The sequence below is a fragment of the Zalophus californianus genome, chromosome 6, assembly GCF_009762305.2.
Source record: "Zalophus californianus isolate mZalCal1 chromosome 6, mZalCal1.pri.v2, whole genome shotgun sequence".
In the NCBI taxonomy this organism is placed as follows: domain Eukaryota; kingdom Metazoa; phylum Chordata; class Mammalia; order Carnivora; family Otariidae; genus Zalophus; species Zalophus californianus.
Genome location: NC_045600.1, coordinates 24,363,169 through 24,389,878, shown reverse-complemented (window position 1 = coordinate 24,389,878; position 26,710 = coordinate 24,363,169). Strand labels below are relative to the sequence as shown.

Sequence of the window (26,710 nt, the reverse complement as noted above, 5' to 3'; positions counted from 1 at the left end):
CTGTGGGAAAATGACATTAAATAAAAATGTATTATTAAAAGTTGGATCTGATTACATTCATGTAATCATTTATAGCGCACATTTTCAGCAATCTGAATTGCAAATTAAAAAGATCTTCATAAAAAAACAAAGTCCATAAACTTTTATTCTTACCACCTTTGGTCCTTAGATTAAGTAAAGTGCTAATTAACAAGTTTGACCACTTGAGTGAAGTAGTCATTAAAATTGGAGAGTATAAGCAGGTACTTAACAATTTCAGTTGTACAGACAGTGGCAAGAAGATAAAAGAACCGTAAAGTATTTATCTGATGTTATTTACTTATTAAGTAATTAAGTTCTTTGCCCAACATGGGGTTTGAACTCACAACCCCAAGATTAAGAGTTGGATGCTGTACTGACAGTTATCTCATGGCATTTAGAATAATAATGCTATATCCCTTAACTCCCTGAGAACATAACTATTATAGCATGGGACAATAAGGCTCTTAATGAAAATCCTAAGTCGACAACAAACAAATTTGTTTCATATATTTGGATGGTTCCTTAATACAGGGATGTGCTTTTTTAGAAAAAATTTTATCACAGCTTTGAAATAAGCTTAAGCTTGTAAGAGGTGACTGACTGTCATAAATACTTAGGTGGAACTTTCATACCTAACACCCCTTTGCTCAGGCTGGTGAGTTACCACTGCATTGTGTTTAAGAACACAACCTTTGAAATCAAACGTTTGAATCTTCTATCAATTTCTAGCTAAACCTCTATGTGTCTCAATTTCCTCATATATAAGTAGAGATTATAATAAATAGTATGACTTAATAGGTTTTTGTAAGGATTAAGTGAGATAATAAAAGTGAAAGACTTAGAACAATGCCAGGAATGTAAAAAAGTACCCAATAAAGAGCTTACTCAAATACTACCTTCAAATCTTAAAGCCTCCAAGTCATAATAAATTCTTCCCCTCTGTATCCCAGTAGAACATTATACTTCCATATTTTTATTGCAGTCTGCCCTGTCCTTATTTATACATATATATGTCTTTTCCGGTAGAAGGTTCCTTGAGGGCAAAGGCATATCCATCTTTGATCTCACTGTCTTTAGCACAGTATATAATCACTGTTGGGTGGATGAACACATAAAGGCACTTCTTCCGGCCTAATGTATCCTAGCTAGTTAATAATGATAGGTATTAGAAATCACATTTCCTGACAACTAGTCTAGCACTTAAATTTAGTTTTATAGCTTCACCTTTTAAAGATCTCAAGTTATGTTTCTTTAGCATTAAGTTTGTTTTTCAAAGATCAACAAAAAACCCAAGAGATACTTTTGAAGGACACTGGCTTTACTTTATAAATAAAAGACTGATATACTAAAACCAAGTTTTGTCACCTTATTTCTTTCATTTTCTACCAGTGTCTTAAATCTTAGCCAACTTTAAGAGGTCAAAATCAGAGTTGTTTCATCTTACATCAAATAAGATGAGATGAGATGAGATAAAACAGTTCTGGGGCGCCTGGGTGGCTCAGTTGGTTAAGCGACTGCCTTCGGCTCAGGTCGTGATCCTGGAGTCCCGGGATCAAGTCCCGCATCAGGCTCCCTGCTCAGCAGGGAGTCTGCTTCTCCCTCTGACCCTCCCCCCTCTCATGTGCTCTCTCTCTCTCTTATTCTCTCTCTCAAATAAATAAAACCTTTAAAAAAAAAAGATAAAACAGTTCTGTAAGTCACAACACGCAACTTCTAATTTTTTTTCTCTCACTATGCCAGCACACCTTAGGCTGATCAATCTATGATATGTTAGTTTTCTTTTCCCCGAGGACTGGTATTCACATCAACATTTAAGACATGCTATTTCTAAACTCCTCGTACCTTGGACTGGTTGAAAAGCCTTTGGTCATACTGAACTTCATTGGACGTCCGAGGATTGGGCACACCAAGAGCAATGACTTCACTGATATCTCGATTTTCATTTCTCTGTAGTTTCGACCTGTTTCAAAATACAATGTCACTAACAAAACTCTTCACAGACAAGCTGAATTTCAATTTAAATACAACCAATCTCAGAAGCAAAGTTAACGAATACGTCCTGTTCATATCTTGTGAACATATATCCCCTGATAATGCATAATCAGGTTGGTAGTCCTTACAGCATTTCAGAGACATGGTTATTAGAACAGGTAGGGTTTTACAATCAGGCCCTCCTGTTAGCTGAAAAGAACTGTCAAGGGACTCACTCTGGACATTAAGTCTTTAATAGAAGCAATCACCTTACAGAGAGAGCATGCTGAGATATGAAATTGCTACAGTCTGTATTTGCTATTATACGAGGATTGGGGGGGACTAGATGCAAATCAGATGTATCATATGAATCACTTTCAATAAGCCAGAATCTGTTCTTACCTAAACCACATTTAGTAATTTTATCCTATTAGAATTTTGAGGAAAACATGTCAATGACTGAATTACTCAGTCTGATTTTCAATATTCAGATTATCTTAATTCCCCTGCTGTTTCAGTATGTATGCAATCTACACTGTAATGAAACCATGGTAACTGTCATTTATTTTACCAGAAACTCAGGTCTTAAAATAATTTCTATAGACAACCTGATTTTCACCCAATCACAAGCTTACAGCTTTTCTATGTTATCAATTCTCATAACCACTTTACTGGTTTTAAGGGCCCAATTTATCTAGAGTCCTTTTGATTTTTACAGCTTGGGAATTTCAGACCGAGAGTATCATTAATTGTGCACTTTCATATTCATTCCTCTCTCTTCTACACTGCACATTTACCCACAACTGTAAATTCAGATTTTCTGCTTCTCCATGACTTCACTTATCCAGGGAGATGAGCTATGCCATTATTAAATAACAAAGAGCACCACCAGCAGGAATCATCTTTTTCGTGTTTAAGACATGACTTGGAAAAATGGATTGTATCAGCTCACAAAGTGATTAGAGCATGGAAAACTCATATGGAAAGAAAATGCTTTATATTTGCATTTAACCCTCACTCAGAATTCAGTGCTCAGCCTTTGGTGAAGCATAAACTTTACCAATCCTCACTTTAGTGCAAGTCCCCATACATGTATTTTGCTTGTTCCATTCAGGTCTGTACTTATTAGCAGTGTTGTGTTAAGTTTCCCAAGTAATTTTATATGGTAGCTCTGTCTTTCTGAATTTTAAGTGAACTACTCATGAGAAGAGGCCAATTTTCACTTCTCACAAAACCTGCTCTTGTCCCCCATTGTACTCGGGATGGCCCTCTGCATGTAGGATCTCAATGAAGGTATAGAATCTTCTTCCCTGTCTAGAGGAATAGGCGCATAAGTTTGTCTCACCACTTGAAACAGGCAAAGAACAGACCAGAACAGTCCTATCTACTACCTTCTTTTCACAAACATGATCTGAATTCCCTTTTCTATATCCCTATCATTCACAAGTCCCGCTAACTCTATAAGGTGATGAGAAAGGATTTCTTTTAGGGACAGTCAATTTTCTGCTAAGAAAAGTAGATAGCTTAGTGTAAGAAAATAAGTGCTGATTTAGTAAGTTATCAATCTAGAGGAAAGGGAAAGAAGCAAAACTGGTCTCAGTGGACTAAACCTCTTCTCGAAAAGGTTCACAAAACCCACTCCTCATAATTTGCATTTCTTTCAAATAGCACCTACCTCTTATCAGGAGCTGCCCTGGAAAGATTCCTGTCGTGCTGTCTCTCTTTTCGCCTGTCATGCCGGATTTCATCCCTCTCACGTGCCTCCCCATCCTCTGTGTGAAGAGAGTTGAAAATTACTTCATCACTATATTACCCATTAATATTTGGAACAAGAGAATATTCTCTAACCCATGACAGATAATTCCATGAATTTCTTTATAGTCACACTCAGCCCTTTTAACTCACTTGCAATTAATTTAAATCCAACAGTATTTGTTTAATTCTTTTTTGAATGTGAATTCCAGAATCATGCATGCAGCTCAAGTGTTTAGAGGTAAAGTATACTGATGACTTTAACTTAATTTGAAACGCATCAGAATTGCAAGGTGAATTGATAGATGGATAGAAAGATCAGTAGATAGATGATAAAGCAAATTAAGCAATGTTAACTGTTAAAAAAAAGTTAATTGTAGAATCTAGGTGGTGGAGATATGGGTGTTCATTGTATAATTCTTTCAACTTTTTTGTATGTTTCAAAACTGTCATATTAAAATTTCAACAGGGCGCCTGGGTGGCTCAGTTGTTAGGGGTCGGCCTTCGGCTCAGGTTGTGATCCCAGGGTCCTGGGATCGAGCCCCACGTCGGGCTCCCTGCTCGGTGGGAAGCCTGCTTCTTCCTCACCCACTCCCCCTGCTTGTGTTCCCTCTCTCGCTGTGTCTCTGTCAAATAATAAAATCTTTAAAAAAAAAATTTTTTTTTCAGGAAAAATTATGTGTAAATTTACCCTTACATTTTCAAAGACTGGCTGAATAAAGAACCTTTTGCTCGTGGTCCACAGGGGCTGGTTATATCTTGATCTCTACCTACTGTGTTTATGTCTATCTTCATTTTCTCTTCTCTCTCCAGTCTGAAGGGATACAGCTTTGGAGCCAGCCTGTCTGGATTCAAGTCCTGTTCCTATGATAGATTAACCATGTGACCTCATACAGGTCACTCAGCCACTCTGAGCCTTAGTCTCCTCCTCTGTAAAATGGTGACAATCCTAGAACCACTGGAAGGGGTTGCTGGAGCCAGGATTATAACGGCAATACATGTAAAGTGCTCACAGTGGTGTCTTCCATAAGCAATCAATAAACGTTAGTTCTTTTTAATATCTGACAACACATTTTTCAGAATTTTAGCTAATTCCTCAAGAACCATTCTTAATTTCTTACCAGTGTAGAGACTTAGATACAGGGAAATCTGACGTCTAATTACCTTCAGTGGCTAAGTGTATGTACAACAGGTAGGTTTTTGTATCTTGCCTCACTGAGTCATTCATATATGATTCAAGGATGTGGATCACTACTTATAATTCTGGTTACTTCTCTATAGCTGAACTCTGGACTCCTATAACCAACTGCCTGCTTGACACCTCCATCTTAAACTTAACATGTCTACAACTAAAGTAAACTTTCCCTCCCAAACCTCTTCCCCTGCAGTCTTCCTACTATTAGTAAATGGCAACTCAATCCCTCCCAATTGCTCATGTCAAAAGTTGTGGAGTCATCCTTGACTCTTTTTCTTCCATACCTCTACCTAATCCATAAGCAAATTTTGTCAGCTCTCTCTCCATGGTCTGTATTTGACCATGTTTTCCCTGCCTCTCATCATCATCTCTCATCTGGTCACTGCAGTAGCCCTCCAAATGGTTTCCCTACTCCTCCACATGCCCATTTCACAGCCTGCTCATATATGGCAGATCATGCTGCTCTCCTCAAAGTCTTCAACTGCTTCCCATGTTATCTGAAGTGAAAGCCATGTCGCTAAAATGGCTGAAAGAGCACACACGATCTGGCCACTACTCTTCCTATTTACTCTAACTACTCCGACGCCTCATCTACTATTCAGCTTTCTTACTCCAATCCAGCTATACTGGCTCCTGCTTTTCCTTTAACACGACAGGTATACTCCCAACTCAAGGCCTTTGCACTTGCTGTTCCTTCTATCTGGGATGCTCTTCAAAGCCCCAGATATCTACAAGGCTCACTTCCTTACTTCCTTCAAGTTTCTGTGCTAATGTTACCATCTCAGAAGTGAGGTCCATTCTGACCACCCTCTCCTTCTGGCACTTCCTGTTTTATTTTTCTCCATAGCAATTATTACTGTACTATTATCACTAATCATCTAGTAATGATAATTAACTTTTTCGGTCTGTTTACACTCACTAGAATGTTCACTACTATACCCCCAACCTAACAGAAATCCTTGTGTCTAGAAGAGAACCTTGCATATCGTAGATGCTCAATATGAATTGAGTGAATGAATAATTGTACTAGTTTAGGATTTATTAACGAAACAAACCGCCCTCACAACTTTCTTGAATTAGAATTAGTCTTCTCGCTCTAAATGAATTAATACACCAGTGTAAACACTAAATAAAGCCAGAGAGAAAATATTGGCAGATTTAATGATTATAGGTTTATTAGCCTACAAGTAAGAAAAAGTGGATTATTTTACTATGTGGGAAAGCTGAATTATTCAGTTGGAGATCTCATTTTTCTAAGTTTCAAGAAAATTAAAATGAGAGAAAAATCAAGCCCATCACTTGAGTAATACATGATTTTTAAAAGTACATTACTCTGAACTTTAAAAATGTCCACTGTAGTCCCATACTGAAGGCCCTTCTTTAAATATATACTCTTGGGGTGCCTGGGTGGCTTAGTAGATTAAGCATCTGCCTTCAGCTCAGGTCATGATCCCAGCAACCTGGGATCCAGCCCCACATCGGTGGGGGAGGGTCCCTGCTCAGCGGGGAGTCTGCTTCTCCCTCCCCTGGCTCTTGTGCTCTTGCTCACTCCCTCTCTCTCCCTCTCAAATAAATAAAATCTTAAAAAAATACATATATATATTATTTTCTACTGCTACAGCTCAGTAGCAGAAGTTACTCTTTCATTTCTATATTATTTGTGAAATATCTACATTTTCTTTATAGGTGTGTATTAGTTTTGTGTGCAGTAAAAACAACAGTGAGTCTCTAAAATGATATGTATTGTTTGTATGGTAAATTCAACTTAGGAAAGAGAATGTCACACCTTTTTCCACATGGGTTTTGATCCCAGCTCTTCTCTCCCTGGCTTTCTGGGCCATTTCTCTAAGTTTCTCTTCATGTTTCTCCTTTTCTTTTTGCGCCATCTTTCTCTCTACTTGAGCACGCATTTCTACAGCTTCACGAGCCTGTTAGTAAAGTTGAATGTTAAATCAGACACGGTTGGGGGAAAAGTTACAGCTATCATCCAATATCCTGACTGAAGTTTAGCTTGAAAGAGCAGGTATAAAGAATTCAGATTTGTTATTGCTGGTTAAAACAAAGATTCTTGTCCACTAAAAGAAAGCTTGCCTGGAAGACACTGCAAACTTAGATTTTTCACTCTGGAAAATGTATTAGTGGTTGAAACTTATTATAATGACTCCAATAATCTTGTAAGTCACTGTTTCACTAATGCTTTCTCAGAAACAACCCAAAAAATAAAAATTAAACAAGACTCTAATAAAGAAATTTTCAGTATCAATAACATAGCAGGAATTGGTTATGTGTTCAAAATCAAGCAAATCTATTTAAGATAAAGCCTTTAGCAAGAGATTTTTATAAGGGTGCTTGCTGTGATGTAGGAGATACACTTTTCTATGTTCTAAATGCATGCCATGATGTATGTGAACTTCTAGGTCACACACATTAATAATATTAATAGACAACCAATATTATGACTATCATTTTCTACAGCATTCATCAGAATGTTTATTTGCCCTTCTATGCTACCGACCATTTGGGAGACATCTATATTTAACAGAAAAAAATATGAAATCTAAAAACAGCAGTCAGTCTTCTCTTTAAAAATGAGATCGGGGTGCCTAGGTGGCTCAGTCAGTTAAGCGTCTGCCTTTGGCTCAGGTCATGATCCCAGGGTCCTGGGATCGAGTCCTGCATAGGGCTCCCTGCTCAGCAGGGAGTCTGCTTCTCCCTCTGCTTCTGCCCGTCTCTCTCTCTCTCTGTCAAATGAATACATAAAATCTTAAGGAAAAAAAAATAACAATGAAATTAGCCTAGTGAACCATCGTTCTGGAATGTCGTGAGGAAGCTGGATTGCCAGTGGTAGGGTGTGTGTACAAGTCTACAAAGGCTGAGACCAGGTACAGAGCTGCAAATAGCACATGCCAAAGGTGCAAGCCTCGCTGGGTACTCAGTACTTTAGCTGAAACAGCAGTATCTTATGTAAATCAAACCATCAGGCTGAATGGCTTAAAATTTACAGTGATGTGTCAATTAAACTGGAATGAACAAACAGTATCTTAGGTAACCAAAAATGGATTTACAAATTATCAAGAGCATTAAACCCTTTCATTATAAGAGACCAACCTTCCGATCAGCAATATAGAGGGCTTCAGCCAGCTTGGCAAAGTTCTCATTGATGTGAACTGTCTGCAGGCCTCTTCCATCAGCAGCCAGACGTTTGTCTAATGGAATTGTATACCCCTGTGTGACAGCAGGCAGAAAACACCAGTCATAAAAGAGCAGCAATAGATTCTTTAAAATTAGATTTAAATATGTCCATTTTGACCACCACTGAGCTGAAGTTCTTTTTCTTACATCTTTCTTCACAATTATGCTATAGCAGCAGCTAACACCGACGACGACTTCGTGTGGAGGCCAATTCAAAGCACTTCACATCTGTGGTCCCATTTAACCCTCACAGTAACTCTGGAAGGCTGGTAACAATGCGTTTCCATTTCACAGATGCTGCTGCTGAGGTAGGGAGCTTAGGTAATGTCCCCAAGGGCACACAGTTAATAAACAGATGAGCTAAAATTTAAACTTGGGCAGTTATGATGTGAGAGCCCAAGCTCTGAGCAAATATTCTCATGTTAATAATTGTGAGTTATAATAAAAGGAAATCACTATCAAATAGCTAAGTAGTTGCTCCTCAAGTAATAGAACAGTCATACAAAAGTGGAATAAATCACTAAAATCAGAGAATATATAGGTAGTTTAATGTGCGGTACTATTTTAATGACTTGTCAGATTCTTAGAATACTGGAAGTTTTAGTAAATGGAAAAAAGGTAAGTTATTTGACAGACAACTGAGATTCTTCCTGTTCTGAAATTTTGCACCCTATTTTCAATAACTCAAGGAATAGGCTTGAACATCCAGGACATTTCAGGCTTAGCTTTATTTTTCCAGATTTATGACTACATTCCCAAATGCTGACCTCTTGTCTATAGTCTTTACTGCTAATACAGGGAAGTGTTACAGAATCAGCTCAAGATACCACAGTTACATATACGTTAATCAAGCCAAAATGGACCACCAATAATTTTTTTGTTATAGGATGAGTGCATAACTTTCTTTAGGAAATAATTTATATTTAATCTACAAATTAAAGTGGCCTTCTTCACTCATCAAAAATAGAATTATGAAACACAACTTGGGGGAAATGGGGAAATAGTGATTAGAAAATATATTTCAGGGGTGCCTGGGTGACTCAGTTGGTTAAGAGTCTGACTCTTGGTTTCAGCTCAGGTCATGATCTCAGGGTCCTGAGATCGAGCCCTGTGTTGGGCTCTGCACTCAGGGCAGAGTCTGTCCCTCTCCCTCTGTTCTTCCCCTGCTTGTGTGCTCTCTCTCTCTCAAATAAATAAATAAAATGAAAAAGAAAAAGGAAGGAAAATATATTTCACATTATTTTGCAGATACTTCATGACTCCTGGAAGTATTGGTGCTTAGAGATATGAAGGATTTAAATAGCTTATGCACACATTGTTATAAACAGAAAAAAATGCTTAAAAATTGAAGCACTGAATATATCCATTTACTGTTTTGTCATATTGCCATTTAAACTGGTTTAAGAAATGATTTTAGATATCAATTTCTAAATTTTCTAAAGAATACCTATCCCTTCTCTATATGCTTCTGATAACTACAATTCACTAAAAGAATCTACACAGTATTCATGTGACTGGAATACTATGGGTTTCTACTACATTAAAAAGAAGAAAGTCACATAAGTTGGTGTTCCTTTTTGAAAACACTCAGCTAAGTGAGATGCTGAGGATTTAATGAAAGTTTCTGAGGCTAAAGCTCCTTCCTGTTTCCCAGCAGGTTCTAATAGTAGGAGACTGATTTTATGAAACTTAATTACCTTTGCATTTTTCCAGTTTGAAATACAAGGAGGGATCTTCCACTCTTGTTGCTCCTTCACGGTCATCTGAGTGGACAAAAGAATGGAAGAAGAGACATTTTCCTATTTGTAGTCCAGCTAAAAACCTATGTACAATGTTCTCTTCAAAGACAGTTTAATAAACACTGACATGTGAATAGATTTAGTCAAAGGTCAAAATTCCATTTGTTTGGTAGCACTATATACTATGTTCCCATACCACTGATTCTAGTAATAACTTTAATATAAAAAATGGAAAATAATCTACAAATTATTTTTGACAATTATTAATGCTGGTGAGTATTTTTCCATATTTAAAGTGATATGAGAGGCACCTAGGTGGCTCAGTCAGTTGAGTGTTTAATACCTCTTGGTTTTGGCTCAGGTCATGATCTTAGGGTCGTAGGATCAAGCCCTGCACTGGGCTCTGCTCTCAGCGGAGGGTCTGCTTGGGATTCTCTTTTCCTCTCTCTCTGCCTCTGCCCCTCACCCCACTCATGCATTCACTCCCTAAAATAAGTAAATAAATCTTTAAAAAAATAAAGAATTGGTCTATTAAAAAAATAAAGTGACAAGACTTCTTTAAGATGAAAATCTGTTCTTTCAGTTGGATAATAAATCATACCTAAAAAATGCCACTCAGATTATCAGAGGCCTATTAATCCACCACTTCCTCTAACTATGATAATATCCTGCTTATCGAATAGCAGACCCTGCCTGTTCATTCCATTTAAAGTAGGGGTCAGGCTAATAACATGAAAACTAATAGCTAACATTTTACATACATTCTCATAAACACTCTGGAACTACACATTAGTCCTGAGTGGGTCCTTATTTGATCTTAAAAATCATATTACAAAAACAGTAAGCATGGCAAAATGTATCCATATAGGCATCTAGACTTTGTTCTATGGGAGGTTACTTATAAAATTAATAATCATGAGTACAAAAAAAGATGTTAGACTATAGCAAAGATTACCTTTCGGCTAGGAGAATGCATGACAGGTGCAGGAGGGGAAGGTGGTCCTCGGGGAATTTTCTTATTAATCCTAAAGGATAAATCAAAGCACAACCAGAGAGTGTTAGACATTTTTCCATTTTGGTTAATTATGTCTCAAGTTTCCCCTTCCCATTTATAAAGCTTCAAACATATACAAAATCTATTTAATAGAGTTTATAATGAATGTTCATCTATCATATATGTCACTCAGCTTCCACAACTGTTAAAACACAGCCAACCTTGTCATCATTACCCACCTCACCTCCACAATATCATTATCATTTCATAGGGTAATATACTTTTTTTTTTTTTAAAGTAGGCTCTACAACCAACATCAGGCTTGAATTCATGATCCCAAGATCAAGACTCACATGCTCTACCAACTGAGCCAGCCAGGTATCCCTACTTTTTTCTTTTACTTTATTTATTTATTTTTTAAGAGAGGGAGTGGGGAGAGGGAGAGAGAGAACCTCAAGCAGGCTCCACACTCTGCAAAGCCTGATGTGGGGCTTGATCTCACAATCCTGAGATCATGAGCTAAGCTAAGATCAAGAGTCAGATGCTTAACCGAATGAGTACGCAGGTGCCCCTGCTTTTATTTTTTTAGAGGGGGGGGAGGGGCAGAGGGAGAGAGAATCTCATGCAGGCTCCATGCCCAGTGTGGAGCCTGATGTGGGGCTCAATCCTGGGACCCTGAGATCATGACCTAAGCCAAAATCAAGAGTTCGATGCTTTACAGACTCAGCCACTCAGGTGCCCCATTTTTTTTTTTTTAAACAGCTTTACTGAGGTACAATGGACATGCAATTAACTACACACACTTAAGTGTACTATTTAAGTCTGACACAAGTGTACACCTGTGAAACCTATCATCACAATCAAGACAGTGAACATACTCGTCACCTTCAAGTTTCTGTGCGTTCCTTGCCTACCCTTCTTGTCCCTCTCCTCTCTGCTCCTCCTCTCCTTCACCACAGGCATTGATCTACCTCCTGTAACTACAGGTTAGTTTTCATTTTCTAGAGTTTTATAGAATTGGAATCATACAGAATGTACTTGTTTTTGTCTGGTTTCTTTCACTCAACATAGTAATTTTGAGATTCATCCATGTTATTTCATGTGTTAAAAGTTTACTCTTTTTTATTAAATTAATTAAAACAATTATTTTAATATCAATAGTATTCCATGTATAAATGTCCCACAATTTATTTATCCTCTCACTCACTGATGGACATTTGGGACATTTTGCTCCTCTCGTATCTTTTTTAAGAATACTGTTTTATTGGGGCGCCTGGGTGGCTCAGTCGTTAAGCATCGCCTTAGGCTCAGGTTATGATCCCAGAGTTCTGGGATCGAGCCCCGCATCGGGCTCCCTGCTTGGCAAGAAGCCTGCTTCTCCCTCTCCCACTGCCCCTGCTTGTGTTCCCTCTCTCGCTGTGTCTCTGTCAAATAAATAAATAAAATCTTTAAAAAAAAAAAAAAGAATACTGTTTTATTGGGGCGCCTGGGTGACTCAGATGGTTGAGCCTCTGCCTTCAGCTCAGGTCATGATCTCTAGGTCCTGGGATCGAACCCCATGTCAGGCTCGCAGCTCATCATGCTGTCTGCTTCTCCTTCTCCCTCTGCCTCTCCCCCTGCTTGTGCTCTGTCTCTCTCTCTCAAATGAATAAATAAAATCTTAAAAAAACAAAACAAAACAAAACGGTGTTTTATTCTCATGACGCTACCTACTTACTTGAACCTTGGAGGCTCCATTGGATCTTTCTGCATTTCCACCATCCGAATAACTCTCTGTTTAGCTCCAGAGTTGAAAGCCACTCCTTGTTGAGATGGTGTGTATCTGAAGAATGCAGATGAAACTAAAGGTATAACTAGTTCAAACTCAACAGGTATTTTTCTTCTGTTTCAATTCTAAGCTAGACTATACTGTCAATTCCTTTCATAAAGTATTAATAGAAAGTTGCAAAAATATTTAGGCAGAGCAGATAGCAATGGAAATAAGAGAACTAACAGCAATAATGAATTGTAAGCAAAATGTAAACTAGAGTCATATTAGTTTGCAAATAATCCATCCCTGGTCATTTTCCACCATGGAAGGCACGGTGTTCAATTTCACAGATAAGAGGTCTAGAAAATGGTACCTATTTTGTAAGTTTGCATTTGCAGAAGAAACACCCCATAATATTCTCAGCAGGCAGCTTAGAATTAGTAGTTCTTGACTAATCATAGGTTGTAAAACAGAGAAAAAATAATAGTAGCAGCTCTATAAGCTCTGATTTTTCCTGTAATACCTACATGTGAATCATCTCTCTACAAAAGGATTTAGTTGAATGAAATCCTTCAAAATCTGTAAGTATTATAAAGATGCCTATTATTATATAAATGGTATTAGTACACCACTAATATTCTGTTATTATACTATTATTACATGTTATATGCCTACTATTATACAGTAATTATGACATTATCAATATACTAATATTATTTATACCATTATATAAATATTATATAAATATATGTTATATAAAGCCTATTATATACAAATGGGAAACTATAATATTTGCAGTTTGGATCATATGCTATAAGTAACTATTAATTTCTAAAAACAAAAAATATATTTTGAAAATAGCCTAACAGCTAAATATCTTCTAAGTAGATATCTTTAAAAAATTCTGCTTTCAATAGTCTGCACGGAGTCAATAGGCTTCAGGTCATTATTCAAAAAATTACATTTTCAACTGTGACTAAATAGGATAGTGAAAGAATACCAGGACCCCCAATCCCAATCAAGTCTGACATGAAACCAAGACTTCCAGGCAAGATCATACCGAATATATTGAGCAGGAGCCAGTTTATCAGCAGCTCGAACTGGCATGGCTGCAGCAACCTTCTGTGATACAGATTTTTCTAAGGCTACCCTTGTCTTTTCTGTTATCTGAAATAAGAAATACCATATTGAGTGGTTTGAAAGTTAATAAAGATGTACAAAGTCATCTAAAATACTTATATATATATTATATATATATATATATATATATATCTTTCAATACCCTATTACCTCTTTAATGGCTTCTTCATCAGGTCTTTGTAGGTCTGGGTCATCTGCATTCATGACTTCCTTGGGAACCAGGTCAGTATACTTGCTATAAATGACCTAAAATTTTCAAACACAAGCAGGCTCAAGAAAAGCAGAGAATGAAAAGAAGCAACCTCATTAAATAATTTCAGAAGTCAGCACACTTATAAATTTAGGACACAGATTTTGTCTTTTAGATTTTAAAACCAAGGAAGCTTAAAATATATACACAAATTACTGCCCTGGCTATATAAGTTAATAATTTTCCTTTGACCTCATGCATTTACATTATTTGAGATCTTCTAATCAAGTCAGTATCCAAATAAATTGCGCCAACAAAATCTTATGCATCAGTGATCCCTATTTTTGAGGCTAAGACTTGAAATTAATGATGATATAAATTGTCTATAGCACCATTATCCTGGATTACAAGCTCATCAGAATTTAAGTCAGGTTACCAAATAATTTTCAAATTCACTGGGCCTGGAAAATTTCATTGACCTCACTCTACTTATAATGTTTGTCTTTTCTGGCATCAACTCTATTCACAGACTAAGAAAATGAACACGTGCCATGGTCAAAAAACCCAGAACACTTTCTTCTGTGGGGAAAAAAAAAAGGAAAAACAAAACATATTCTATATACACAACTTACTTTGTACTCATTATCCAAATTTAGGATGGCTGTAATTTCTACTGGGCTCACCATGTTTCTATGAAGCTGACACTGATGTGGTAGGCCCCCAACAGATAGAGTATTACTTACTTTTGTGTCCATCTATACTTTTTGAATACTTTCATAAAAACTTACATGGCACACTTTACAGAAAAAAAGGGGGTCCTGGAAAAAAAATTTTTTTTTAAAGATTTTATTTATTTGACAGAGAGAGCACAAGCAGAAGGAGAGAGAGGGAGAAGCAGGCTCCCTGCTGAGCAAGGAGCCCAATGTGGGACTTGATCCCAGGACCCTGGGATCATCACCCAGGCCAAAGGCAGCCGCTTAACCTACTGAGCCACCCAGGCGTCCCAGAGGTACTGGAAATTTAACAAACAGCATTCTAGATTTTGCTGCTTGAGTCAGGAATTTTTGATACACTAAAGAACAACTAATGAATACGAAAGAAAACCGAATTCCCAGGTACTTAAGACCTTCAAGAATTACTACTGTAAACCAAAGTCTTATATCAATAATTGCATTCTAACATGACATTCCTTAGAAATAGCTTAAAGGAGGGGTGCCTGGGTGGCTCAGTCAATTAAGCATCTTTTTTTTTTAAGACTTTATTTATTTATTTGACAGAGAGATATATATCGAGAGAGGGAACACAAGCAGGGGGAGTGGGAGAGGGAGAAGCAGGCTCCCCGCGGAGCAGGGAGCCCGATGTGGGACTCGATCCCAGGACCCCGGGATCATGACCTGAGCCAAAGGCAGACCATTAACGACCGAGCTACCCAGATACCCCAAGCATCCGACTCTTGATTTCGGTGCATTTCATGATCTCAGAGTGGTGAGATCAATCCCCACGTGGGGCTCTATGCTCAGTGTGGAGTCTGCTTGCCTCCCCTTCCGCTTCCACTCTCAATCTCTCTCATAAATAAATAAACAAACAAATAAAATCTTTACCAAAAAAATAGCTTAAAGGAAATGCAGGCTATTCTTAATTTCTTATTCCAAACAACAGAGCAAAAAATACTTCCTGGCTGGGCACCTGGGTGGCAACTGCCTTCGGCTCAGGTCATGATCCCGGAGTCCTGGGATCAAGTCCCCCATCGGGCTCCCTGCTCAGCAGGGAGTCTGCTTCTCCCTCTGACCCTACCCCCTCCTGTGCTCCCTCTCTCACTCCTCTAATAAATAAAATAAAATCTTAAAAAAAAAATACTTCCTGGCCTATACAACCTGACCTGGCTTTGCCTACAGCTTTAATCTCCCCCTGTACCTCTCACTTCCTCATTCATTATGCTTCAATCACATTAGCTCTTCCTGTTTTGTTTTTTTTAAAGATTTTATTTATTTATTTGACAGAGAGACACAGCAAGAGAGGGAACACAAGCAGGGGGAGTGGGAGAGGGAGAAGCAGGAGTCCCGCAGAGCAGGGAGCCCGACACGGGGCTCAATCCCAGGACCCTGGGATCATGACCTGAGCTGAAGGCAGACGCTTAACCGACTGAGCCACCCAGGTGCCCCGCTCTTCCTGTTTTCTGAACACAACATGCTTTCCCCCCAGAATTCTGGGCCTTAAAAGTGTTGTTCCCAGTTCTTCATGTGAATTCTCAAGCTCTGAGTCTCAGTTCAAAGGTCATGAATGCATTGATGAGGCCTGTCCTGACTACCATGCTAAAGCAACCCTTCCCCACCCAATCACTGTCACAGCACTCTTTGAGTATTGTCTTCAAAGCATTGCTCACAGTATGCAATTATTTCCCATTTTACTTGTTTATCTATATCTCTATTAAAGTAATAAAAATAGCTAAAATTTATTAAGCACTTATTTTGTGCCACTATTCTTTTGCTTTATATGTATTAACTACCTGAACTTTTCTATCAACCCTGAGGTATGTACAATGATTATACCTATGTTACTGATAAGGAATCTCTCATTCATTAAAGTATCTCCAGGGCCTGTAACAATGCCTGGTCCACAGGAGGCATTCAAGTCAATATTTTTTGTACAAATGAATGAATATATGAATTTTAGAGATGCTCAATTCTATTCTAAAGGTGATGATATTGTAGGCCCTACAGAAGGTTCTCTATAATCTGTGGATTTCCCAGAAAAAAATATCTCATGGCTACAGAGAAATCTCTAGCTTGTTTTTCTCAGGAATGAAACAAAGGATCAGGAAAGAAAGTGTAGACAGTTTACCACAAAACATGACCACTGATATGTGAGCTGCTAGTGTCACCATCTTCTCAGTGTTCATTTGGAAGGGACCTAAAACTCACTCTGGGGACAAGAGTGAGGCTCAGTACATTAAGATCACACAGCTAGTAACTGACCTCAAAAGTCTTATTTCAAGATTGAAAAATCTATATCACATGAGTTTAAAATTACATAACAATACTCTAGAAAATAATATCGAGACTATGAAGAGTTAATTACTTTTACACAGCAATCATTACAGGAAGGGATTCTAAGTAAATGGCTCCCTGGTAGTCATATATGCTCAACATAAAGTCTCAATACTAATTTAGCATACAAGAGCCATTTGCTGCTTCTTATTCGGGTATTCCAAAGTTAATAACCCTTTAAGTGAACATCAATAAGATTCTAGCATCTCACAAAGCTGAGTGAAGGACGTCTGAAGAGCAAGATTCCTCCATGGTAATTAACTATAAAACCCCAAATTTTTATTGCTTGAGACCAAATGTGCTGAAGAAACTCAGTATATCCCAGGAGGCAAAGGGGCTAGGGAGGGTTATCTGAAAAAATACAATATACTCTAGAAGGTATGAGGAGCACAAATGAGCTGTGTGAACAATATAAAGCAATAACTCATCTGTGAAACTTTATTTTTATTACTGAAAACTGGCAAAGGACTGGACTGACCTGACAGGATAAATCTGTCAACATATTCACCATTTGGGGGGTAAAAAGGAAACACCATCTTTAGACTTAGCTTGTTTGTGAAATCATACGAACAAGGCAAAATACAATTTATCTTGGGGTCAGTTTAAAGCTGCTGAGAGTTATTTTTGCGGGGGGGAGGAAGGGGCTGAAGGTATTCTTTATCATGTATGTAACATTTCCCACAGAACTATTTCAGAAGGAAAAATGTAAACATCAAGGCTTTTTATTTCAAGATTTATCACAAAAGTCACAATTGGGGGAAAAAAGGGATTTAGTTCCATCAAAATTTAATTCAAGAAATGTTTTTCCCTACCAATTTTGTATTACCACAAGTCTTGTGTATACAGTATTTATTTTACATGTAGAGAGATCTATGGTCTTAGACTTGCTCTAGAATATTATCCCTTGCAATCTTGCCTTTTTTCATAATCTCTTATACCCACGCCTAGCATTTACCATTCTTGACCTTTCACTATTAATATTTCAGTGAGAACTCTCAGGTTTCTGAAGAAAACCAGATCCCTCTGATATAAATCAGAAATCTTTGCACTATAATGCAAATTCAATAATCCAATAAACTATTTTCATCCTATGCCAAAGACCTGAATATCAGCCTCCTGAATGATAATAAATTTTTAAAAGCCCCATTTTAAAGCCACATTTAGTAGCCAATTCCTACTTCTAAAACAGGAAAATCAATGGTTTTAAAACAGGGCATTGCTGCCACCTCCAAGGCACTACAGGCATTTAATAGGTAGTGGCAATCATGTTAAACATTATACAGTGTTCAAGACAGTCCCAAACAATCAAGAAGTGTCCCCTCCTCCAACATGCATTTGCCAACATGTACTCAGTTAATGTTGAATTATTAAATGCATTCAAAAACTTCATGAAAAAAACTTTCATTCTCTGGGTATCAGAGAAAATTTGTGGTTTCCAATCTTGAAATTTAATGCAAAATGGGCTAAAACAGTATGTCATTCAAAATTATCAACCTGCCAATACCAAACTACTGTCCTAAAGTGCTGCTTTTTCCTAACCAATGAGAGGAGAGGCAATACATACCAATAAAGAATAGTGATTATTCCAAAGAAGAAGAGATGTATCAAAAGAAAGGCAGTTAAAGCCCAGTGAAGGCCTCCACGGCACAGAGGACATTTACAGTATATGCCCTGCTGTATAGGGACCTATTTTTCCTTTTGCAGGAATCAACTATGCTTTCCTACTGGCTCAGGAGAAGTGGTTTTCTGTTATTCAATGAAAAGTGCTATCGCTTCTCCAATAATCACTGATGAATGTCTGTGTGCCAAAATCTCAAGCACTAAGTTAGGTGCGAAAGAGGAATCCTAAAGATACAATCTCTGTCCTCATAGAGCTTACAGTCAAATGACATAGGTAGTGGTGAAAGGTTAAGTACAGCAAAAGGTGATGACTGCTATGATAAACATAGGGAAGAGGAAGAAAGGAAACCCCATTTAGCCAAGGAAGCTTAGGAGGAGTACACTAAAACAGTGAAGAGCAAGCTGCAATTTGAAAGCAACAGAACTGAGTTGAAGAATAGGGGAAGGGCTTTCCCATGCACAGGAGGGCATGCCTGGGAAGTTCCCATGGTAAGACAGAACGTGCTGTATTAGGAGAGCCGCCAGTAGTTCCTCACAGCAGATCTTTACAGAAAATGCCTGAAAGCTTTTTCTTCTTTTTTTAAAAGATTTAAAAAAATGTTGAAGTCATCTCTACACCCAGTGTGGGAGCTCGAACTCACAACCCCAAGGTCAACAGTTGTGTTCGTTCCATCGACTGAGCCAGCTGGGCGCCATGAAAGTTTTTTCTTCTTTAACAACCATGCACAATGGTGATTATTTTGTACTGAAAATAAACAGAATGGCTAAAACTGGACTTTTTACTTTTGGACTTCAGTATTCTGGTCATGAGAGTTGAGGCTAGGCTAGAAAGGTAAGGAAGGGGTCATGTGTGCCATAAGGATCTTGGCTGGTTACCCTAGAGGCCACGGAAAGATTTTAAGCGTGGACACTTGTGTGTGTGTGTGTGTGTGTGTGTGTGTGTGTGTGTGTGTGTGTGTGTGTGTGTGTGTGTGTGTGTGTAGAGAGAGAGAGAGAGAGAGAGAGAGAGAGAGAGAAAGCTAAACAAATAAACAAGGATGAATCTGTTTTTCTAGGCAGGCAAAACAAATGCCAAGGAGATCGGTTCAGACTCTGCTGTGGTAAATAAAGCAAGAAATGATAAGGGCCTGAATTAAGTAGCAGAGAAGGGCATATACTTGAGAAGTGTTAAGAAGATAAATTATGGTGACTAAACAGATGGAGGGCCTAAGGGAAACACAAAGGAATGGAATGAGTGTTCAGCAAAGTCTTTTTAGAGAACACATAGCTTTATGTGTCACATTTGACATCTGAATATCCTTTGACCCAGTAAATCCACTAAGAATTTATTTTACACAAATATTCACGTGCAAAAAGGTATTTGTATATGGATCTTAAGTACTGCCTGAAAAGTAAAAAATTAGAAACCACCAATTTTTTTTTTTTAAGAAACAACCAATGCTTAAAAATAAAAATTCAGGCCTAAGTACACCATAGAATTATATATAGATCTTTTAAAAATAAAGCACACTAGGGCACTTGGGTGGCTCAGTCAGTTAAGCCTCTGACTCTTGGTTTTGGCTCAGGTCATGATCTCAGGGTCATGAGATTGAGCCCTGTGTTGGACTCCATGCTCAGTGCAGAGTCTGCTTGAGATTCTCTCTCTCCCTCTGCCCCTCCCCCTCCCTGTGCACGTACTCTCTCCTGAAAATAAATAAATCTTAAAAAAAAAAAAGCCAACCTATATATACTAATAAAAATCTTCAAAATATATTAAGTAAAAAAAGCAAGTCTATGAAAGTTATGAATATTAAAATCTTTCATGTAAAAAAAGATGTTTGTGTATAAAGTGGGAATATGTATACATCAATATCTAAATCCATAACAAAAATCTGGAAGGATGTATATCATTATAGTAACAGTACTTACCTCTGGGAAGTGAAGTGGGAGAAGTAGGCAGAACTGTATATACATACTTATGTACTGCTGATATCTTCTACAGTAAGAACTTATTATTAGTGTATTAAAAAAAATCATTAAAATAAGGGGAAAAAAGAACTCCCAGACTTTTAGCATAGTCAATCAGAAGATATCACTGCCAGTCGCTGAGTTAGAGAATAGAGAAGGTAGATTAAGTGGAATATTATGCACTTAGGTTTGGGTTTGATGAGCAGTACTTTGGGAAAATCTAATAGCTTTGCCCTTGCAGACACTAAGACAGAAGGACCTAGAGCCCAGGAGAGAAAACTGGGCTGGAGACACAGATCCAACAGTCACCAAAGTAAGTGGCAATTTTAGCCAAGGGAATAAATTAGATTAGTCAAAGAGATGGTGTTGTGAGAAACAGTCTTAGAGACTTTTGCCAGAGTTTATCTCAGCAGACTGGCTGAGGTGAGGCTCTATTACAGTGAAATGAAGAATGAAAGAAAGTGAAGAAGTAGAGAGAACAGATAACAAGCAAAAAGCTTGAAGGTAAGTGAAGAAAACTAGGTGGAAATTTGGTGGTAGCTAGAGAGAGTCCTGAGGGTGGTCGGGGAAAAATTTTCTAACAAAAGATGAGATGAGAAAAGCAAGCATATTTAAGAGCTCACAGGAAGGAGCCAGGAGAGGAGGGGAGATGAAAGTCATGGTTAACAAGAAGAATAAAGAAAAAGTGAGGCTGTAAAGGAGAGGGTAAGGAATGAGATCCAGGATACACTACAGCATATCTGGCAAGATTAGGTTTAGATACAAGAGCTTTCTTATAGAGACAAAAGGAAAAGTCAAGACAGAAAGCCCCATGTAGGATAAAGAAAGCAGACAATTTTCTTCCACTAGTCTTTATATGCAAACAGATGTCACCTAGTCACCTGTTAAACTGAGAGGAGATGGAGAGGAGGAGGAGTTAGAGGTTGGAGGAACACCAAGGGAGCCCAGGTGAAACCCAAGACACAGATTTGCATGACAGTGTAACTGTTTTCCCTAAGAACTCAGGTCCCTTGATGCAGGAGCAGAGGATGGGTTGCCATTAGTGCTATTTTAGAGGGTAAAATGAAAATGTTTCCAGGACAGTGAGACAAAGGACAGGAACTGAAGGTTCTCAAGTTTATTTTTCCCAACATCTTCAATTCTAAAGATATCTTTACCTTTATGTGGAGCACTTATTTACAAGGGAAAAAACTAGGTCTTCTTAAAAACAGTTCCTTGACTCTGAGTATAGCTGCTCTGTGATGAGATTATTTTAAGTAAATTTTATTTTTGGTCTTTGGATTACTTTGTAAGCAGGGCCATCATAAATCTGGATAGCAAGTGCCAGTTTTATACTTAAGGGAGAAAAAAGTTTGTGTAATTCAAATGAACCATTAAAGTAATTAAATATCTATATGAGTACTTTGTAAGTACACGAGAAAGAATCAGAAGACTATACAAAAAACCTAATTTTTTTTTTTGTGGGATGCTAGAATTGTAGTTTTGAACAATTTTCTAGCATTTAAAAACTGTTAGTACTATAAAAGAGCTTAAAACAATTAGAATTTAACAATTTCAAATTGTTTTTAAAATGTTAAACAAATAGATGAAAACCTCAAGTATATATAAGTTTTCATCAATTTGGGAGACTTCAAAGGAAAAACTCATTGCTATTATGAAGTCCTAATATATTGTTCATATTGTTATGAAGTCCTATCTTCAGTTAGCTTAAGTATATTTCATTGCTACTCTTTTTTTTAATTCTGAGAGAGCACGGGAGTGCACGAGCAAGGGAAGGGGCAGAAGGAGAGGGAGGGAGGGAAGGAGGGAGGGAGGGGGGAGAGAGAGAGAGAGAGAGAGAGAGAGAGAGAGAGAGAGAGAGAGAGAGAGAGAGAGAATCCTCAAGCAGACTCCCCACTGAGCGTGGAGTCCAACACAGGGCTTGATCCCAGGACCGTGAGATCATGACCTGAGCCGAAATCAAGAGTTGGAGGCTTAACCGACTAAGCCACCCAGGTGCCCCTCATTGCTACTTTTAATAAAACTAAATGGCCAGATATGTATCATTTACAGACAATAAAAAACAAAAACAAACAAACAAAAAACCTCTTCAAAAGATATTTATCATTGAGAGGATTACCTTGTCTTTTGACTGTCCTTGCCGAGCAATTGCATCATATTTAATTTTTCCTTCAGCATCCACCTGAATGGCCAGTGCATTTGACATTTTTTTCTTTCGCCCCATATCCAGTGGATACTGGGCCACATGGATCTCTGGAAAAGCACCTCCATCTCCAAAATCCTATGTATTAAAAAGAAAAGAAATAAGAACATTTAATTGTAATTTCAGATTCAAGATACATTCATTTGTTCAACAATTATCGAGATGTTATGCTAGATGCTAGAGATATAGCAATAAAGAAAACAGAGGTCCCTGGTCTTGTACAGTGTACATCCTAGTGGGCAAAGATATAAAAAGCCTAATCTTTGGCTTGTGATAAATGCCTTGAAAATATAATGGGACTGCAAAGACAGGCTACTTTCAATAGGGCAGGGATGGCCTTTGTGAAGAAGTAACATGAGCTAAAGCCTGAATAATGAGAAATCAGGCATGGGAAGATCTGAGGGAAGCATTTTCTAGGCAGAGCAAATAGTGTGAAGGCCCTGCTGCAAGAATGAACTTGGAATGTTCCAGGAAACAAGTGGATGTGGGTCTAGGAAACAAGCCCCGATGTGGGGCTGGAGCCTGCTGAGGACAGAGGAGCAGACACACAGGTGATAAGCTTGCATGGGCAGACAAACACCAGATCATGAAAGGGCTTCTAAACCATGGCAACAAATCTAGATTTTTATATGTTTATATATATTAAGAAATTAAGGACAGTGTTTAGGACAAGGAAAAGATTTTTAGTTTTAGTATACATAATTTTCTTAGTGAGCTAAGATATAAGTGAGCTAAGATATAATATAAGCTGTAATAGTGCAGAAATGTAAAGAATTTTTTCTTGGAACCAGACTTTCATAACATATTTATTCATGTTCCACAAGAAGCAAATAAACAGAATAGGAAGGCCTCAGAAATGAGTTCACCATTTTTCTAATGGTGACTATGTACAATTATTTAGGAGAGGACTAAGACTTCTAAAGTAGAACAAGCTAAGTAAAGCCTGTTGATGAAGTTTAGCATTATAAAAAAAAGGTAGCTCATCAAATAAACAAAGGAATATTAAATATAATTTTTAAATAATTTTGTTAAATTTAGTAATATTTGCTTAGGACCTTATTATAATGTACAAAATATAACCCGCACTCATTTAATTCTTGTATTTCTTCAACATCTCATATTTTCATATGGAAAAAATTCAAGTTTAGAAAAGTTAAGTGATTTTTTCTTTTTTTTTTTTAAGATTTTATTTATTTATTTGACAGAGAGAGACAGCTAGAGAGGGAACACAAGCAGTGGGAGAGGGAGAGAAAAGCAGGCTCCCGCTGAGCAGGGAGCCCAATGCGGGACTTGATCCCAGGACCCTGGGATCATGACCTGAGCTGAAGGCAGATGCTTAACGACTGAGCCACCCAGGCACCCAAGTTAAGTGATTTTCCCAAGATGTCGTGGCTAGCATATGCAGGATTTGAACTCAGATCTTTTGATTCCAAAAAACTTTGTATTTTCTATTGAATTAAAATTCCCTTCTTTTAGCTCAAAAAAGGGCAAGTCAGTACTACTAAAAAATGATAGGAAAAAGATATTTTTAAAAATTTTTATTTAAATTCTAGCTAGTTAACATACAGTGCAATATTAGTTTCAGGAGTAGAATTCAGTGATTCATCACTTACATACAACAAGATAGGAAAAAATATTAAAATCAATCATTTCGAGGAGGTTTGATGAAAAAACTTTACGAAAATAACAACTTTTTTTTAAGGTTTTATTTATTTATTTGACAGAGACAGAGAACCCCCAAGTGGGGGAGCCGCAGTTAGAGGGCCAGGGAGAAGCAGGCTCCCCGCTGAGCAAGGAGCCTAACGTGGGGCTCCATCCCAGGACCCTGGGATCATGACCTGAGCCGAAGGCAAAAGCTTAACCGACTGACCACCCAGGCACCCTGAAAATAACAACTTTTATAAGACCTCCTCCTTCAAGAAATATTCCATTAGATCTTGGACATGTGATTTCCTAGGTACAATATGTTGACTTGCTAAACAAAAATTTTGACATTTTTAAAAACAAACAGTAAAGCTAAGGGAGACATTTTCTTATAAATTAGGTAGAAAATTGTTAAAGCAATTTCCAAGAAAGGTGCTACCTGTACCCAGGCCATCAATCTGACACATGCCCAGATTTGCTGGGGTTCTTGAAATATAATAAGCCCTTCAGAACTGTGGATGTGGCACTATGTGGTCATTAAGCTTACCAGAAAATCATAGTTTTTACTTTGAAAACTAGAACAAAATGCTTTCTGCATAGAACGTTCACTCCCCTACAAAAGCATTCACAGTATTTCCAGATTAGCTGGCCATCTTGGTTTGATTTTCAAATAAACTGTTCTGTTCCACCAGGATATATGAAACCTTTAGTCAAGTAAGATTTTAAGAAGTTAAGAGTCCCTGAATGTCATAATGCTGAAATGGAAATATGTATGAGATTTCTGTTGTATGTAAAATGATGCCTGCCACCCCCTGCCTTATAATCTATTGAGAGGCAAACAAAGAATATCTAGCATCCCTCCAAAGAGACATACTACCCTTCTCTTAGATAATGCCAATCCCTACCTTTTTGCCCCAGATAAGTGGGCATTATAGCCTCCTTGATAATCTTCTATTTTGCACAAATTACACTATCAGTGAAAACAAAAGCAACAACAACAATCCCATAGTAATTTTAGTAAGACTGGCCTTCACACATTAGAATTAATAAGGTCTAGAGAAGAGCTGAGAAAAAAAACAAGGAAATTTTTTAGAAGATATGATCTAGTTGGGAGTTTGTCTTCTAGGCTCTATAGAGTGTTCTGGTAGGTAGGGGGAATCCTAAACATGGGAGAGACTGAGAATACAGATGGCATCTTTTTGGGTGCAAAGCAACAAATTTCAGTCCAATGAATACTTAGTTCACTAGGATCACCACTTGGAGGCATATAAAAAAAGGTAAGGGCATGAGCCCTTCACATTTGTAAGGTAAAAATCACAACCATAAAAGGACAAAATATAACAAAGTGATAAAACGAAATACCTGGGTACAAAAATGAATGGTATAAGAACAGAGTAGTAGGGCAGGGACATTCCTTGGGAAGTGGAGGAAGGAAATTTGCAGGAGTCAGAAGGAATATTGAGAGATGGAGAAGAAAAAGGCTTGATCAAAGAGGAAGTGGTCTTGGGGAAGCAAAATAGTTAAGTCTCAAATATTTGCTTTTCTCCCTAGATGAAAAAGGTGGTCAAGCATGGGAAATCTGTCCTGGAATTAGGGAAAGGAATATGTATTGAACTGTAGTACAGGATACAGAGTAACTAGGAGGACAGGTACTGCCAAAGATGTTTGTTTTTTGGGAACAAGCTAGAGATATAAAAAGATCATTCCAGATTTCTTCTTTCGCCCTCACTGCCTCCAATTCTACCATCAAATTCTCTTAAACCTTCTAAAAAATTTACCTAATCCGTATATTAGACCTATATAAACATTCTCAAATTGAAGACAAGAAAACAGATGAAAGGAGGTCAGGATCTAACCAGGGTCACACAAACAGTAAGAAGCACAGGTATGATGCAAAAACACTTATTTTTATTTATTCTTTTAAACTACTTGCCAGTGCTCTTACCACTATACTTAACAGGAAGGAAATCAGAAAAAGAAATGCTGCTGGAGTTTTCCCTGGAGGAAGGCTGTCTCTGCAGGGTTATCGTGCATTCAGGGAGAAGGGAGGGAAAGGCACCCGAACATGAACTCATTCTTTCATTTTCTCCTCTTACTTTCCCATTATTTTCCATATGCAGTAATTGCTGATTTACAGAGGGTATGTTAGTTTCTTTTGTACATGTTTAATAGCTGGACATAAGAAGAGATATAAGCAGATATAATTCTCTTGTGATCACAAAGCAGTGATAATAAGCCAGAAGAAAAAGATCAGTGCCCTAAGGGGAGTACAAGTCTTACAAACACACAGCCAGGATTTCTAGCA

The 26,710-nt window shown here is 37.7% G+C and overlaps 1 protein-coding gene across 2 annotated transcripts in view; it reads right to left on the bottom strand.

The window, feature by feature from the left end:
• SNW1 (SNW domain containing 1) overlaps positions 1-26,710 on the bottom strand; it is a 32,894-nt gene that overhangs the window by 934 nt on the left and 5,250 nt on the right. For both annotated transcript variants that reach the window (XM_027572197.1, XM_027572198.1), the window contains exons 3-12: positions 22,678-22,839; positions 13,905-14,000; positions 13,675-13,781; positions 12,582-12,686; positions 10,826-10,895; positions 9,829-9,894; positions 8,048-8,164; positions 6,726-6,867; positions 3,668-3,764; positions 1,864-1,981 (exon numbers count right to left, since the gene is read on the bottom strand). In XM_027572197.1, coding sequence (XP_027427998.1) covers positions 1,864-1,981; positions 3,668-3,764; positions 6,726-6,867; positions 8,048-8,164; positions 9,829-9,894; positions 10,826-10,895; positions 12,582-12,686; positions 13,675-13,781; positions 13,905-14,000; positions 22,678-22,839 — 1,080 coding nt within the window. The remainder of the gene's footprint in view (positions 1-1,863; positions 1,982-3,667; positions 3,765-6,725; positions 6,868-8,047; positions 8,165-9,828; positions 9,895-10,825; positions 10,896-12,581; positions 12,687-13,674; positions 13,782-13,904; positions 14,001-22,677; positions 22,840-26,710) is intronic.